Genomic DNA, 14,269 nt, shown 5'->3' with positions numbered 1-14,269 from the left:
AGACTTCTTGTGTCGCCTGTACCCCGAGTATAAGCAGATAGTCTGGTTTTCTCTTGAGTTTCTACTTGAATCCTGGGACAGCCTAAAATTTTATCCATATAAATTTTTGAGAAACTTGCTGTCTGAAGGAACTTAAGGCAAACAGCCAGTCAGGGTGGCTCCCCTGGGCTCTCTCCTTAAATTTGGTGCATCCTTCTTGAGCTGCAACCCATGGCTCCATGCAGAGCAGAGCAGCAGGCTCAGGGTGGAAGCCACAGGGCAGCCCCTGGAGATGCTATGTGCTGAGCCTGCTACTCCCACCCAGGAGCGGTGATGTGAAGCAGTGGCTGCAAACCCTCTAAATCCTACGGGTTAAAGAAGAAAAGATGGTTATGCTCCCGAGACATGGCCAGTAGCGGTGCCAAGCTCACAGAGTAAGAGTCACCGATTTCCATCCTGCTCTTGGAGGCTGCCCTCCTCTCTCGGGAGCTCCTGCTCCTTGTGAGCCCAGCCTGGCATCCCGTAACGGCATCTCGCTTTTGAAGGAACAAGCTGACACACTATTATTAAATGAAGAGTATGAAATAGGGGAAATGTAAATGTTTTAAGCACAGTTTTACAACAGACAACATAACTCGGATGTGATTTTTGCATGACAGACAACATTTCTTCCCCTGGTTTGAATACTTTTGTGCCTGCAAGCTTGTCTGCTTCCTCCACCTGCACTGACTGCCCTGTAAAGGTACTGCCTCTCCTTACAACCTTCTGGGACCCCACCAGCAGAAAGTGGTGCTTGCCGGACTCCTAAAAGAGCTTTTCATCCTTCCTCACCATTCCTGCAGCCTCACAGCAGCCGGCGATTTTCCCGGAGGGGAACGAGAGTGGATACCCCTCAGCAGAAGGGGACTGGTGCTGCCCCCCACACCGGGCGACAGAGGGACGCCGGCTGCCTTTGTGATGCTGAAGCCAGAGTAAACGCCCCGATACCACAGCTCCTCCGCCGGAAAGGCCGGCGCCTGCCCTGGCCCTCCGGGGGAGGCGGGCGGCCGCGCCGGCTCCAGACGTGGGCTACCGGGGTTCGCGGCGGGGAGAGGGGGTCCGGCCCTGAGCCCCTCGCCGCCGCATGCGCTCCCCCCCGCCGGGGCCGTGCGGCGCTGACAGCCGGGCACCGCCCGCCGTCGAGGAGGCAACGAGACACCGCCCACGCCGGGGGTGGCCTCGCGTGGGTGCGGGGACGCGCGGGCGGCGCCCGCCGCAGACAAGCCGGGGCGCAGGGACGGACCGCGGCCGCGGCACATCGGCGGGCTGAGGCGGGCCGGGATGCGGGCTCCGCGGGCCGCCGGGGCCAGCTGCCTCCGCCTCCGGCGCTGACGGACGCCCCGCCGCCCGCTCCCTCCTCCGGGGCTCGGCAGGGAGCCGGCGGCTCCCGGGGGCCGCGCAGCCCATGGCCGGCTCCGCGCAGCCTCCGGCGGCGGCGGGGGCCGGCGGCCCCGACGGCGGGTCGCTCGTGGGGGGCGGCGGGTCTTTCGGGGACCGCTCCCTCAGCCAGGGCTTGAGCGTGCTGGTGGGGCTGGCGCTCTGCGTGACCATGCTGGGGCTGGGCTGCGCCGTGGAGCTGGGGCAGCTGGGCCAGCAGCTGCGGCGGCCCGTGGGGCTGCTGCTGGCGCTGCTGGGGCAGTTCGTGGCCATGCCGCTGCTGGCCTTCCTCCTCGCCCTCATCTTCGCGCTGGACGAGGTGGCGGCCGTGGCTGTGCTGCTGTGCGGCTGCTGCCCCGGGGGCAACCTCTCCAACCTCATGTCGGTGCTCGTCGACGGGGACATGAACCTCAGGTAGGCGCCCCGCTGCCCCTCGCCTCCAGCCGCCCGGGGGGCTGCGGCGGCCCCGGGACGCGGGAAGGGTTTGCTGGGCACCTGCCGGCGGCGGGGCCGGGACGGACGGACGGACGGGCGGACACGGCGCGGCTGGAAAACCCCAGCGCTGCTCCCCTGCCTCTCCCGGGGCGGGCGGGTCTTGCACGGACCCGACACACGCCTCCTGCCCCCTTCCCTGAAAAGGCTGCCCGCCCGCGCCCCGGGCGGCTGCAGAGCCCCCTTCCCGCGGGGGCTGCGGCGTCCCGGGGCCGCCCCCCAGCCGGGCGGGCGGCGATGCCGTGTCTCTCTGGTTCCCCCTCCGCAGCATTATCATGACGGCCTCCTCCACGCTGCTGGCCCTCTTCCTGATGCCCCTCTGCCTCTGGGTGTACAGCCGCCACTGGATCAACACGGCCCTGGTGCAGCTGCTGCCCCTGGGGGCCGTGAGCCTGACGCTGGGCAGCACGCTGCTGCCCATCGGGTTGGGGATGCTCCTCCGCTACCGACACCCCCGCGCTGCCGACCTCCTGGTGAAGGTAGGCAAGGCACTGGGAACGTCCATGGGGACACCTACGGGGCCAGCTGGGAAAGGGAGGGGGAGATGTGGGGATGCAGTAACCTTTCTGGTCCCTCTGAACTGATGGTAGCTTCATGCAGGCGTATTCTGCTGCTTAAGTGGAATATAAGGACATATAGTCTTGACATAAAAGGGTGGGACGGAGACAGAAAGCGAGGGGATGGAAGGTAACCCCCCTCCCCAGTGCACGGGAAGGAGGGCAGCATGGCGCTGCACCCCAGGCCCAGGAGCAGAGGCATTCCCTGGCATCCTGCTTCCTCCCTGCTCCTGCTACACCCAGGGCTAGCAAAGCCAACCCCCAGGCATGGCGACACTTCCTTAAAGCACGCAAACAAATTAGCTTAATTACGGAAGGAAAAGCGAGGCACGAGCCCTGGCTCTCTAGTTTCCCAGCAAGTCACCCCAAAGCAAAATGATGGAGGGCAATCTCAGCCCCTTCCCTTCCCGGGACATGATCAAACACCACCGAAGTCCCAAGCCAGGAGCAAACCCGGGAAGGGCGGCACAACCACAGTTTGCAGCTTAGGCTCTATCAAGCCTCTACTTGCCATGATTATCCTTTTAAAATAATAACCCCCGTGTTGTTTATCAATGTCTGTATCTGTTGCCAGATTTCCCTGTGGTCCCTCTTGGTGACTCTGGTGATCCTGTTCATCCTGACTGGGACCATGCTGGGCCCAGATCTGATGGCACATATTCCTGCGTCTGTCTATGCCATTGCGGTGCTGATGCCTCTAGCGGGGTATGCCTTGGGATACGGCTTAGCCACAGTCTTTAAAATGCCCCCACACTGCAGGAGAACAGTGTCTTTGGAAACAGGGTGCCAAAACGTCCAGCTCTGCACTGCCATCCTAAAACTCACCTTCCCCCCAGAGCTCATAGGGAGCATGTACATGTTTCCCTTGCTTTACGCGCTTTTTCAGTCAGCAGAAGCAGGACTCTTTGTGCTGCTATACAAGATGTATGGGAGAGACAGCTACAAACAAGATACGCTCGGTGAAGAGGAAGACACGGATATTTCCTACAAGAAACTGAAGGAAGAGGAGGTGGCTGATACTTCGTACGGCACAGTGACCACAGAGGAGCACAACTCCGTTCAGCTGGAGCTGACACAGACGGCACTTTAGGCGAGATAAGGACACCCAGGGATGTGTGATGTGTGTTGTGCTTGCAACCAGGCCAGGGCTGCGCTCGCTGCCGCGCATGCAGAGCTGCCTGACCTCCATTGATTCTCCATCCACTCCCATTATACAAGGTGATGTGTGTTCATTACCGTGACAGTTGTATTTCCTCAAAACTACTTTAAAAATTAAAAAACAAAGCAAAAAGTATTGCTGCGATGCAAATAGCCATATGTCTCCAGGCAAGGATGTTCCTGCCCACCTGAGTGCAGCAGGAATGGGTACGAGGAAGAAGACCAGCGTTTTGCAGAGGCAAAGCGAACGCAGCGCTGCGCCAGCACGGACGAACGGGCAAATACCTTGCGTGCGTGTATCTCTGTGCCTCCCACCTGCTGTAAAAGCATTGTGCTCGTTGTCCTCACCGCAAATACATGGCGAAGCTGAACCAAACCCCTGTTGCCCCCTGATTAATCCCGCGGGGACGATTAAGGGCCGCGCCGTCTGCTTGACCAGGGGAACTGTGCCGGGGGGGTGCCCTGCCCGAGGCCCCACACCGGGCAGGGATGGGAAGGGGCCGCTCCAGTCGGCGCCGGTCGGGGGCGGGGGGAAGCCCGGCCCCGGTCCCGCCCCGCCCGGGGGTATTTAAGTCCTCCCCCCACTTCAGCATCCGCCCCGGGTCCGGCGCGATGGCGGAGGAGGCGATGGAGAGCTACCTGTACGCCGCTTACCACCCCTACTCCTACCGCTACCCACCGCCCAAGGGCAAGGGGGGAGCGGCAGGCGGCTGGCGGCCGCGGGGCGGCGGCTACTTCTCGGGCTACGGTGAGGCGGCGGCGGCCGCCGAGTACTTCGACAACTACCAGCGGGCGCAGCTGAAGGCCATCCTCTCCCAGGTCAACCCCAACCTGACGCCTCGGCTCCGCAAGGCCAACACCAAGGAGGTGGGCGTCCAGGTCAACCCGCGGCAGGATGCCTCGGTGCAGTGCTCGCTCGGGCCCCGCACGCTGCTCCGCCGTCGCCCCGGCCCCACCGCCGGGCCACGGCCCCGCCAGGCCGAGCAGGAGCAGGGCAGCCCCGCCACCACCAGCACCCGCGCCGTGCGCTTCCCCCGCACCATCGCCGTCTACTCGCCCATGGCGTCTCGCAGACTCACCGCCTTCCTGGAGGAGCCGGAGCCAGAGCGGCAGCTGCAGAAGGAGGCGGCGGCGGTGGCCGTCGAGGAGGAGCCGGCTGCGCTGCAGGAGCAGCGGGAGGCGGAGGCGGCCGCCGTACGGGCGAGCTGGGAGAAGCCCCCCGAGGGCGGCACCGAGCCGCTGGAGCAGCGTCCGGCCGCGGCCGCGGAGCCACCGGCTGTGGGGCCGGAGGAGAGCCGGGAGGAGCCGGCGGCAGCGCGGGCAGAGCCGCCGGCCGCCCCCCAGAAGCGTGAGGCGGCGGCCAAGACCCGTCTGCGCTTCCAGGTGAGGGACGGCCGGGAGGGGTGGGGAGCGGAGCGGGGCCCGGGAGGCGCCTGCCCCGTCGAGTCACGGTTGTCCCCGGCAGTTCCTGGAGCAGAAGTACGGCTACTACCACTGCAAGGACTGCAACATCCGCTGGGAGAGCGCCTATGTCTGGTGCGTCCAGGGCACCAACAAGGTAGGGCAGGCTCGGCTCGGGTAGGCCCGGCTCCGGCAGGCCCGGCTCGGGTAGGCCCAGCTGACCCCGGCCTTCCCCCCAGGTCTATTTCCGGCAGTTCTGCCGGACCTGCCAGAAGTCCTACAACCCGTACCGCGTGGAGGACATCACCTGCCAGGTAAGGGCCCCCGGGCCGCCCTGCCCCGCCCCGGGCCGAGCTGCCCCTGCCGACCGCCACCCTCTTCCCCCCAGAGCTGCAAGCAGACGAGGTGCACCTGCCCCGTGAAGATGCGCCACGTGGATCCCAAGAGGCCCCACCGCCAAGACCTCTGTGGGAGATGCAAAGGGAAACGCCTCTCCTGCGATAGCACGTTCAGTTTCAAATACATCATCTGAGAGTGGGATGGTTTGGGGGTTTTGTTTGTGGTTTTTTGTTTGTTTTTTATTTAGGGCTCTTCTAGAAAACTGCAAGTAGAGCAGGTTGTTTTTTGTTGTTATTATTGTTTGAAGGTATTTGGTGAGGCGTAGCTAGGAAAGCAAGCAAATAAAATTATTGCAAAGCATGCTCAAATGATCAGGCGGGTTTGCGCCCAGCTCCGAGGATGCATGTTGCAACTTCTGTAACTTACACAGGGGAAGAGCCCACAAATAATCTTTTGTAAATCGGTGATGGTCGTGGCACCAACTGACTCAGGACCTTGTAGAATCTGAGGTGGGAAAAGATGTCTGTTACTGGTTCTACCCTTGAACTAATTCAACACTTGAAGTTAACATCAAATTGACATCTACAGTAGGCATCATTCATGAACAAAACACCTTATAGTATTCACTTACTGTCCACCCTTCTACTCCATGTAGACAGTCTCCTGCACCTGTTCTTCATCACTAGAAAACAATTGAGAAATGGTGGGTGACAACTAGGTCACTTCTGGTACAGCTGGTCTGCATTTAGCTAAGCTGGTGTTCTTGTCTTGTAGACTAAAGCCAAAGAAAGCTTGTAGTTAATGCATCTTCAGGGACAGTTCTCAAACTGCTGGGGAAGGGAGTCACTGATGTTATGGTCTCTTGGTAAATGAGTTGCCCATCTTTGCTTCCACAAGGTTATCAAGGCAAGTGACACTTCACAGGCTTGAAGTATGATAATGCATCTGCCTGGCTGCTTCTTGTACCTGCAGGTGATGCACAAAGAGCTGTGCGCTTGGTGGCTTACTCATCTAGCTGTGGTTTAGCTGTCTGCCACTGGGGAAGGATCAAACTCTTGCACCCTTCTGGGACTTGCAAGTCCCTTCTGGGACTGGGTTTGCAACTGGGAATTGTACTTCTAATGTTTCGTAGTAATGGCAGAACCAGCATGGTTACTCCCAGATGATGTTCCCCAAGGTGTGTTGGTGCTGTCAGGGGTAATGGCCGGTGTAGGGACACAACACTTCAGTGAAGTGTTACAAGCTGGCTCTGGAACTACAGCAGCAGCAGCATCTGAGCAGATTCATAAGCTAGTAAAACCTATACCCCACTAGTCCACCCTGTAGCCAAGGAGTTGGGTAAACTTGGAGGAAAACATGCTGTTCTGAGAATGTTAATAAAGCTGTTAATTAAGCTGTTAATTTTGAAATTGAGCATAATAATGCACAAAGCCTTTTGCAGAATGCTTGAGGTAGCTTCTGTTTTGGAAAGATTGATTTATCTTGATTATAACAGACTTAACTACACCTGTATCCAGCTTACCTGAGACCACTCTACTAAAGAGGGAACCAGTCAGAGTCCATGCTGTGTAACAGGTTCAGCACCAGGCAGTCTTGCATCTCTAAATGGAAGCTACTGCATGGCAGAGTAGGCACACATCGTCTTTTGTATTCAAAAAATGTCTGTTTAAAGGGGCTGTGAGTGTTAATCCTGTAGGCATAACTCATCTGGCTGTAGATTCCTGCTTTATTTTAACATGCCCCTTGAACTTGCTGCCATAACTAAGGCTTAACGCCTCTACCAATTTATTGGCCACTTATTTATTCTTGCTCCATCCATTATTATAGCAGCATGAGGCATTTTGGGAACAAGCAGACCTACCACCCCCAGAATGGGGTACTGTTTTATTTTGTGCTTCCACCCAAAGCATTTTTTCCTGTGTCTCAGTAAAAAAAAAAAAAAATCCCTTGCCTTACTAGCTCACCTAAAGCCTTTCACAGAAAGTTCCATCCTTGCCTGGTTCAACTTGAAGAGTACAACTGCAGCTGGGCAGTTTTCTGTTGTAGATGAGTGTGCCTTGCACTCACCTGTGGTTAGAGTAATGAGCAGAGGCAAGTCTCCAGCTTGAAGAGGAACAGTTGAGGCCCTCAGTGCAGCCATCTACCCATAGTCCACCTCAGCTTGCAGTTACAACTCTGATTTGGGATGTCATTATTTCCCCTCTAAGGATGTTCTTCAATTACGTTTTCTTGTTTGCCTTCCCCATTCTAACAGCTGTAGTCTGCTCCCAAGGGATGCAGTGTGGGAGACTCTGATGGGTCTGTGCACCTTGGTAATGAGTTTGAGAACTTAAGCTCTGTGTGATGTCAGAAGTATGGCAACTCATAGCAATATGAGCAGCTGAGGGCCTCATACAGATGTCCTCGCAAGCTTTGAGGATTACTTGCTGTGAATAGGGTGACTCTGGGCTATTACCGATAATACTTGTGTAAAAGTGAATTCAGTACAACTTGGAGTTGTCATCCCCACTAACTACAGTCAAAGCAGTAGTTGCTTCTATTTGATGAGATGTAGAACAGACCTAGCTGCTCTGAACCGTACGGTGGGCTTCAAGAGCAACTGGACCAAACAAGCCGCTGAGGAAGGCTCCAAGCAGCAGGTAGTGGCAAGGAGCTGGCCCTGCTTTCATCAGCTACTGCAAGGTTTTGAGGAGTGGAGTGCAGTGGGCAGCAATATTAAGCAAGCTCTCCTTCATCCTGTAGCATTCCTCAGTTCTGCAGTAGCTCTAAGTTGTCATTCCTCTTACTTAAATATAATCAATGCTTTTACTGCTTGATGCCAAAGTACAGAGTATCTTTTGTATCCTTTTCCACTTTACTGCTCTGTCATGTCCTTGACAGCATACGCTGCGTGTCATGGACACTGGTTCCTAGACTCAGCAGAAAGGAGAGCTACTTGTGACCTATGTGATTATGCAAAGCGGAAAGGAACAGTCTTCATGCTGCCAGTTCTTCAAAGATATCTTGAACTTGCCCTGTACAGCTTTGTCACAAAGAGATTCTTTTGCATGTGTGTGTGTGAGCTCAGTGCTGTATTTGCTGTATCTTACAGAAGATGGCTGATGTTTCACTTTTTAGACAGCTTTACCATAGCTTCAGGTTTGGCACAGACATGGCATGGCAAGGTGACAGCTTATGCAGTTGTTGAGAATTGAGTAACTTTGGAAAAGCTTCACAAAGTTAAAGCAATATCAAAGACAGTCAGCTAGCACAATTCTGCTCCATAGAGCAGGTTCTACTAGTCATTGTAAATGGAGGAAGATGCTTAACATAAGGAATTATGTGTATAAATTCAGGCTTGAGTTGCATGAGAAATCCTTTAACAGCTTCAGGAGCTGCCTAGGAAAATGCTGTCGCACTGACAGAACACAAAAGGAAAAAAAACATTATTTCAGGGCACCCTGGCCTCTACTGTCAGCCTTTAGGCTGTTTAGCTAAAGTATTTAAACTCTAGCTTGTAAAAATACACAAAATGACAGATACAAGGTCTTTTATTTTTACAAAAAAAGCTGGTAAAAGATGATGTAAATAAAAGTGTAATGCACCACTAAATAAATCTACTTATCCCCCGTAAATACTTATTAAATAATTAAGAACACCATCTACAGTACCACAAAACCATCAAAATAATTAAATTTTATCAGAGACAGGGAAAAAAATACAGTGATTATGGATGTGCCTTGACCAATTACAAAGCTTGTTAGGATAACATAACTACTGTCAGCAGTTCAACAGCGTGCACAGTGCCTTCAATTAATGCATTTCAGCATAATTACATTTCTAGTGGGGTCCAATTCCCCCAAAAAGGCAGAGCTAAGAATTTCAATTCTACATTCTAAACTCTGGAATTAGAGCCCATTAAAAAAAAAGTCACAGTGGGTCAGAGATGTATATAAAAATACTGAGTGTTCCTTTCAAATCACAGGAATTGTGGGACTACATTCTTTTTTCTGTTTTTTTTTCTTTTTCCTTTTTCTTTCTTTTTTTTTTTACAAAATGTTATTGGTTTCAACAGAATCCAGTTTGTTTTATGCTACAGACTTTGACACTGAACTACGAGTATATTGCATGTTTTGGTAGTCAGACTTTTTCTTCTATGTAGTCCCAATTCTTTAGGCATAAGTGGAGTCATGAAGATGCATGTACGTGCATTCAAACTCTTTGAACCCTAGAGACTACTCGGACTGGAAGTAATGTATGTGACTACGATCGGGAGAACCGCCCCCTTCCCCTCATAGCTTTATACACCTACTGTCTAACAGTGCATTGCACAAAATTTACAAGAAAAATATTGGTTTTGCACTATACAGTTTCTAGAATATATACAGAATAAAATAAGTTAACTTCTAATGAGAATTGCTGATGGGCAGCATATATCTTTAATATACATTTTAAAGTCTCTGCAGGCAGCTACTTTTTGGTTAGTTGTTATCAATATTTGTAACATAAGCACTGATCAGAGAACTGAGCAGCATTCCAATAAAGTTAACAGATATATTATTTCTTTTAGAAACACTGGGAAATCCCATTTTAAAATATTATTAAATGTCCTAACATTTACACACTATGAGGATTAGATCTAATAAAATAAAATTTCTTCAAAAATAATCTTGCAGCTCTTTTAAGCATGCTCTCAGACCTTATTTAACAATCATCCATACCTTCAAAGAAAAACAACTGTCACATAGCCTTACATACTACCTCACACACATCATTTCCTTGTTACAGGCAACAAAAGCAAATAAAACATTGAGAAGTCAACAGTTTTTGCAGTCATAAGTCATTCTACTCGTGTTTGACCGCACATTCTTCATGACATTGCAAAATGTCTCATTAGGTATTAGTTGATGATTATATCTACTACTGCTGGAAAGCCAGGAAGCCTTGCAGGTCTTCAGCCAAAATAAACCAGCCTTGATTTTAGCCTCATCCCACCTGCAATATTGATGCAACCTTTGGAGGCTGTTAATTGCAAACACCATTTACAGTTCTGTTACAACAGAAAATAATGCACGTGTATGCATTACATTTAAGCCCTTTTCCTTTCATGTAGTTTTTATACATAAATTTAATAAAAAAATACTACTGTCACACAGCTACTGTGTAGAAAGAGCAGTCAAGTAAGATGTTCACTTTTCAGATTTTTTCTTTTGATGACACAATTTCTTGCTGTGATGAAACTGTGTAGGTTGTCAGGATTGCTGGAGGTTTTTGTTTAGGGTTCCCCCCACCCCTCCCCTCCATGAAAGGTGCTCAATAATAGTCTGAAGTGTCTTCATCATCAGTTCTTTTCTAAATGACAGCTGTTCAGAATCCAGTGCTCACAAGATTTATTCCTGGTTTGATTTTCCCTAGAAGCTGATAGGATTGCACCATGCGTAGAGACTCTCGAATTTCTAGATTAAGTTCCATCAGCTTTGAGCTGGCCTCAGACATATCCTGGTTGGAGCCTACTACTGCAAAGCTACCAGTTTGACCAAGCGTCTGATGACGGAAATATATGTGCAGCAATGTTTGAACTGGGTCATCTTCAGAACTGCCAAAGATGTCGTGAGGCCAAATAGATCTGTAAAAGCACAATTTGGATTTAAACATTAAAAAAAAAAAAAAAAGTTTAAATATTGTAAATAAACAGATATTATAATATCAGTATCTTCTCCTTATCTGTTATCAATAAACAGAAGACATTGGAAAACATTAAGAGAAATGTTTCTTCCATAGAGTCCTGATAGTTAACAGTATCATTTTCTCAGAGATAAATTTTCAAGTACTACTAGAATTGCTTTTTTTAAATTGCAAAATGCGTATGAACAAGCTGTAATGAAGCAACAATGCTTGTCCTTTTCAATAAGGACATCTAGCAAGAGCTGAAAAAAACCTGGAAAAGTGCCTATCCCTATCTTTAAATTAAAAAGGCCCATTAGCAAACTCAGGTCTGAAAGCAATCCTTAAGCACTAACCTGAAAGCCTTGACTTGTGCTACAGCTGACACAAACTCCTTGTTTCTCAGGGTTTCAATGAGAGAGTGAATAGCCGTTTCTGTGCTAGCTTGGGAAGCCTCTGCAATTTCAATTTCTTCGATACCACTGTCGGATGCAGCCTCAGCCTCTTTCAGACAGCTCTCCAAAACAGTAAGTTCTTCGGACATGTTTATAACCTAAAACAAATGTAGGAGTTACCTTTTGTAGTTTAAATGTATTTTCAGCCAAATTAACTTTCAGCAGATCAGAGTTACATTTTTCCTCCTCTTTGCAATCATTAATGAGAGGCAGAAAAAGTACATCCAAATATTTGCTGCAGTTGCTTAAGTATACTGTTGATTTAATGGACCAAGTGTGCATGGCAGGTATTTGGGCTTTCCCCAATGAAGTTTCCATCTTAGTTCTTTTAGAACTTGTTTCAAAAAATACGTATTTCTCCCCACATCACTGAACAATTAAACTGACAAGAAGAATTAAACACTTTGGAAAAGTACAGCAGCAATTGTGTTATTAGAAGGACAACTTAAATGTGAAGAAAAGAACTGGAAGACTGGTAACCCAACAGAATAACTGTAGTGCAGCCAGTGTATATAATACCATCTTCGGCTTCATCTCCAATGTATGAGTAAAAGACAAGGCCATCGCTCAGAATATGATTCTGCACCTGACTAACTTAGGCAAAAAGTGGGACTGGTGTGATGCCAACTTTCCACAACATTCTCCAGACAGAAAATAACTCACTTATTTGCAGCATCTACAAAAATCTGGATGTCTAAGTGAGGAACATGCATAATTTTTTCCTAAGCTACTCAAAAAACAAAGACTTTCACCCCACTTTTTCACTTTCTTCCCTTTCAAGCAAGACCAGGCCTTTTTTTTTCCTGCTACCTCTATTTATTTGCATTACAGACCCAGGGGAGAACTTTCAGAAGGTAATAGCATAATGCATTCAGATTAACTCAATTAACATCACATATGTATCGCATGTGCACAGTTGAAGGACGCATTTTACTTCTAAAGTTAGTACAACTAAAAATCAGGCATAAGATGTCTAGAACGCATTACTAGCTGCACTTAGGATGGGGACTAAGGTTGCAGTATAGTTAATGGTGGCTGAAGTGACACATTTATATAAATCAGCTGGTAGCAAGTGACAGTGTTCACCACAGGAAACACCAGGGTGACAGAAAAGTGCTTCATCACAAAATTCTGTTGACTGGAGTTGATATGCCTTGATTGTGGCTTGATTGGAGTACACCAAGAGCGCTACTGAAAAGTTTAAAATCCTCATCACTGGACTCCCTGCATTGCTGTCTATTTAAGAGCTTTCAAGCTGTACAAAAACCAACACAGATAATTTAACATCTCAGAAAATTATTGCGAGCTCCACTTAAATCTTGTATTAATTGTCTATAAAACAGCTGGTACTCTCCTTCAGTTTCTAAAAATATGTCCCACTGATGAATATGTTATCAAAATGTATTTTAAATGGTTTGGCTTTAAAACGTCAACAACTAGTAGCTAAATTGCATGATTTTCATTACCTCTGCTTCTTTTTTGATTGTTTTTACTTGGCTGATGAGTTTGCAATAGGCTTGGAACAGAAGCAGCAACTGGAAATGCAACTTGTATAGTCTCCGACACAATTCCAGCTCCTACAAATGTAAACAACATTATTATATTCAGGAAGTGTAAAACATCTACTACCCAATACAGGAGACAATAAATGACAACTTCTTCAGTACAGAATGTGCAAAATTAAAGTAGTTATTTGGTTACTGAAGAAAATGCCAAAAAGATTTAGGAGCTAACATAGCAGGAAGCTAATGAAAAGCAGATGAAAGCTTCATTCAGTTCGAGATTTACAGGTAGTCTCTCTCACATAGGTTTAAAGTTTAGTTTTTAATAACAAGTTACTTTTCCAAGAAGGGGGTAGGATGTGAAGTGATTCAAAAAGCATTTTAAAATGTCATGTTCCAAGACAGAGTTTCATAGATCACTTTTATTGTTTTTACTGTTTTAAATTCAAGATCTAATATCCAAAAGAAGCAGTTGTGGTCTCTAAGTATGGAATCTTTCATAACCGTTAATATAAATATGTAAGCACAGTATAACCTGGCCCTTACGTTTACAACTGCCTGATGGAGTAAGCGGAGAATAATTCCATTCTTGGAGGCAAGAATAATGTTTCCCTTATAAAAGGTAGCTCTGATTCTATTTTAGAAAATACCGTGTCATATATTCTTAAGGAAATGAAACAGCAGCATTAAGTTATGCACTGTCTTGCTTCCATTTTTATGCATCTAAAACACTGGTCAAAGTGTAGACAGTGTTAATACTGCTTTACATACAGATATAAAAGCTAGTGCTAATGGAATAATCTATAACGTTCTACTAACTACAGGATCCTATTATCTACAAAGGGCCAACAGTTCAATGGGTTAGATGATGCAAAATTGAAGCACACAGCATTTTTCTAATAGTTTATGACAAGACATCACTATGTCACAAATGGACGAGACAGATGGAGACCAGCTCAGTGACTGGCATGGTTAAGTATTTGATAAATCAAGAACTGTCACTTACTGCTAGAATTTCCATTTGCTAAGCAAGAAGATGAGCAGGTCACAAAAATACAAAGAAAGAAAAAAAAGATCAAGAATTAGTGTAGGAAATAATTTTAATTAGGGTAAAAGATGTCCCAGGTAAAACAGAGGAAGAAACACAAGTAACAGGCTCCAAATATACCCTGAATGGAAAAAATTAACAGACTGAATTTGAAGTGAAATTACTTGCTGCTGTAACTAACGACAGATAGCATTGGCTTTGTTGTCCCACAACATAAGTAACATCCTTCACTTACATCGCTGGTTGGTCTTTATACATTTTGTAGTCTTAAAGGTATGC

General features: G+C 48.6%; 3 protein-coding genes across 3 annotated transcripts in view; 2 read left to right on the top strand and 1 right to left on the bottom strand.

Annotated features, from left to right (window-relative positions):
- Window positions 1-1,414: 1,414 nt before the first annotated feature.
- On the top strand, window positions 1,415-3,909 carry SLC10A4 (solute carrier family 10 member 4). Its single transcript, XM_081999158.1, has 3 exons — window positions 1,415-1,809; window positions 2,156-2,366; window positions 3,019-3,909. The coding sequence occupies exons 1-3, from the start codon at window positions 1,424-1,426 to the stop codon at window positions 3,532-3,534; spliced, it is 1,113 nt and encodes a 370-aa protein (XP_081855284.1). The 5' UTR covers window positions 1,415-1,423; the 3' UTR covers window positions 3,535-3,909.
- Window positions 3,910-4,205: 296 nt separating this feature from the next.
- Window positions 4,206-5,888, top strand: ZAR1 (zygote arrest 1). Its single transcript, XM_081999571.1, has 4 exons — window positions 4,206-4,985; window positions 5,068-5,160; window positions 5,243-5,317; window positions 5,392-5,888. Exons 1-4 carry the CDS (start codon window positions 4,215-4,217, stop codon window positions 5,533-5,535), a joined length of 1,083 nt encoding a protein of 360 aa, XP_081855697.1. The 5' UTR covers window positions 4,206-4,214; the 3' UTR covers window positions 5,536-5,888.
- A 4,658-nt stretch (window positions 5,889-10,546) lies between these two features.
- FRYL (FRY like transcription coactivator) overlaps window positions 10,547-14,269 on the bottom strand; it is a 99,025-nt gene continuing 95,302 nt past the window's right edge. Inside the window, exons 58-61 of the mRNA XM_081999457.1 lie at window positions 13,949-13,966; window positions 12,907-13,017; window positions 11,342-11,538; window positions 10,547-10,947 (exon numbers count right to left, since the gene is read on the bottom strand). Of these exons, the coding sequence (XP_081855583.1) occupies window positions 10,689-10,947; window positions 11,342-11,538; window positions 12,907-13,017; window positions 13,949-13,966 (585 nt within the window). The 3' untranslated portion in view covers window positions 10,547-10,688. The remainder of the gene's footprint in view (window positions 10,948-11,341; window positions 11,539-12,906; window positions 13,018-13,948; window positions 13,967-14,269) is intronic.

This window comes from Phaethon aethereus (assembly GCF_964289735.1).
Source record: "Phaethon aethereus genome assembly, chromosome: 4".
Classification (NCBI taxonomy): domain Eukaryota; kingdom Metazoa; phylum Chordata; class Aves; order Phaethontiformes; family Phaethontidae; genus Phaethon; species Phaethon aethereus.
This window is presented reverse-complemented; position numbering and strand designations above follow the sequence as displayed.

Bases quoted from the DNA above. Each gene is read 5' to 3' on its own strand.
- SLC10A4 (XM_081999158.1), top strand. From the start codon at position 1,424: ATGGCCGGCTCCGCGCAGCCTCCGGCGGCGGCGGGGGCCGGCGGCCCC. The intron at 1,810-2,155 runs GTAGGCGCCCCG...CCCCCTCCGCAG, and splicing joins GACGGGGACATGAACCTCAG to CATTATCATGACGGCCTCCT. The intron at 2,367-3,018 runs GTAGGCAAGGCA...ATCTGTTGCCAG, and splicing joins CTGCCGACCTCCTGGTGAAG to ATTTCCCTGTGGTCCCTCTT.
- ZAR1 (XM_081999571.1), top strand. From the start codon at position 4,215: ATGGCGGAGGAGGCGATGGAGAGCTACCTGTACGCCGCTTACCACCCC. The intron at 5,161-5,242 runs GTAGGGCAGGCT...CCTTCCCCCCAG, and splicing joins GCGTCCAGGGCACCAACAAG to GTCTATTTCCGGCAGTTCTG. The intron at 5,318-5,391 runs GTAAGGGCCCCC...TCTTCCCCCCAG, and splicing joins TGGAGGACATCACCTGCCAG to AGCTGCAAGCAGACGAGGTG.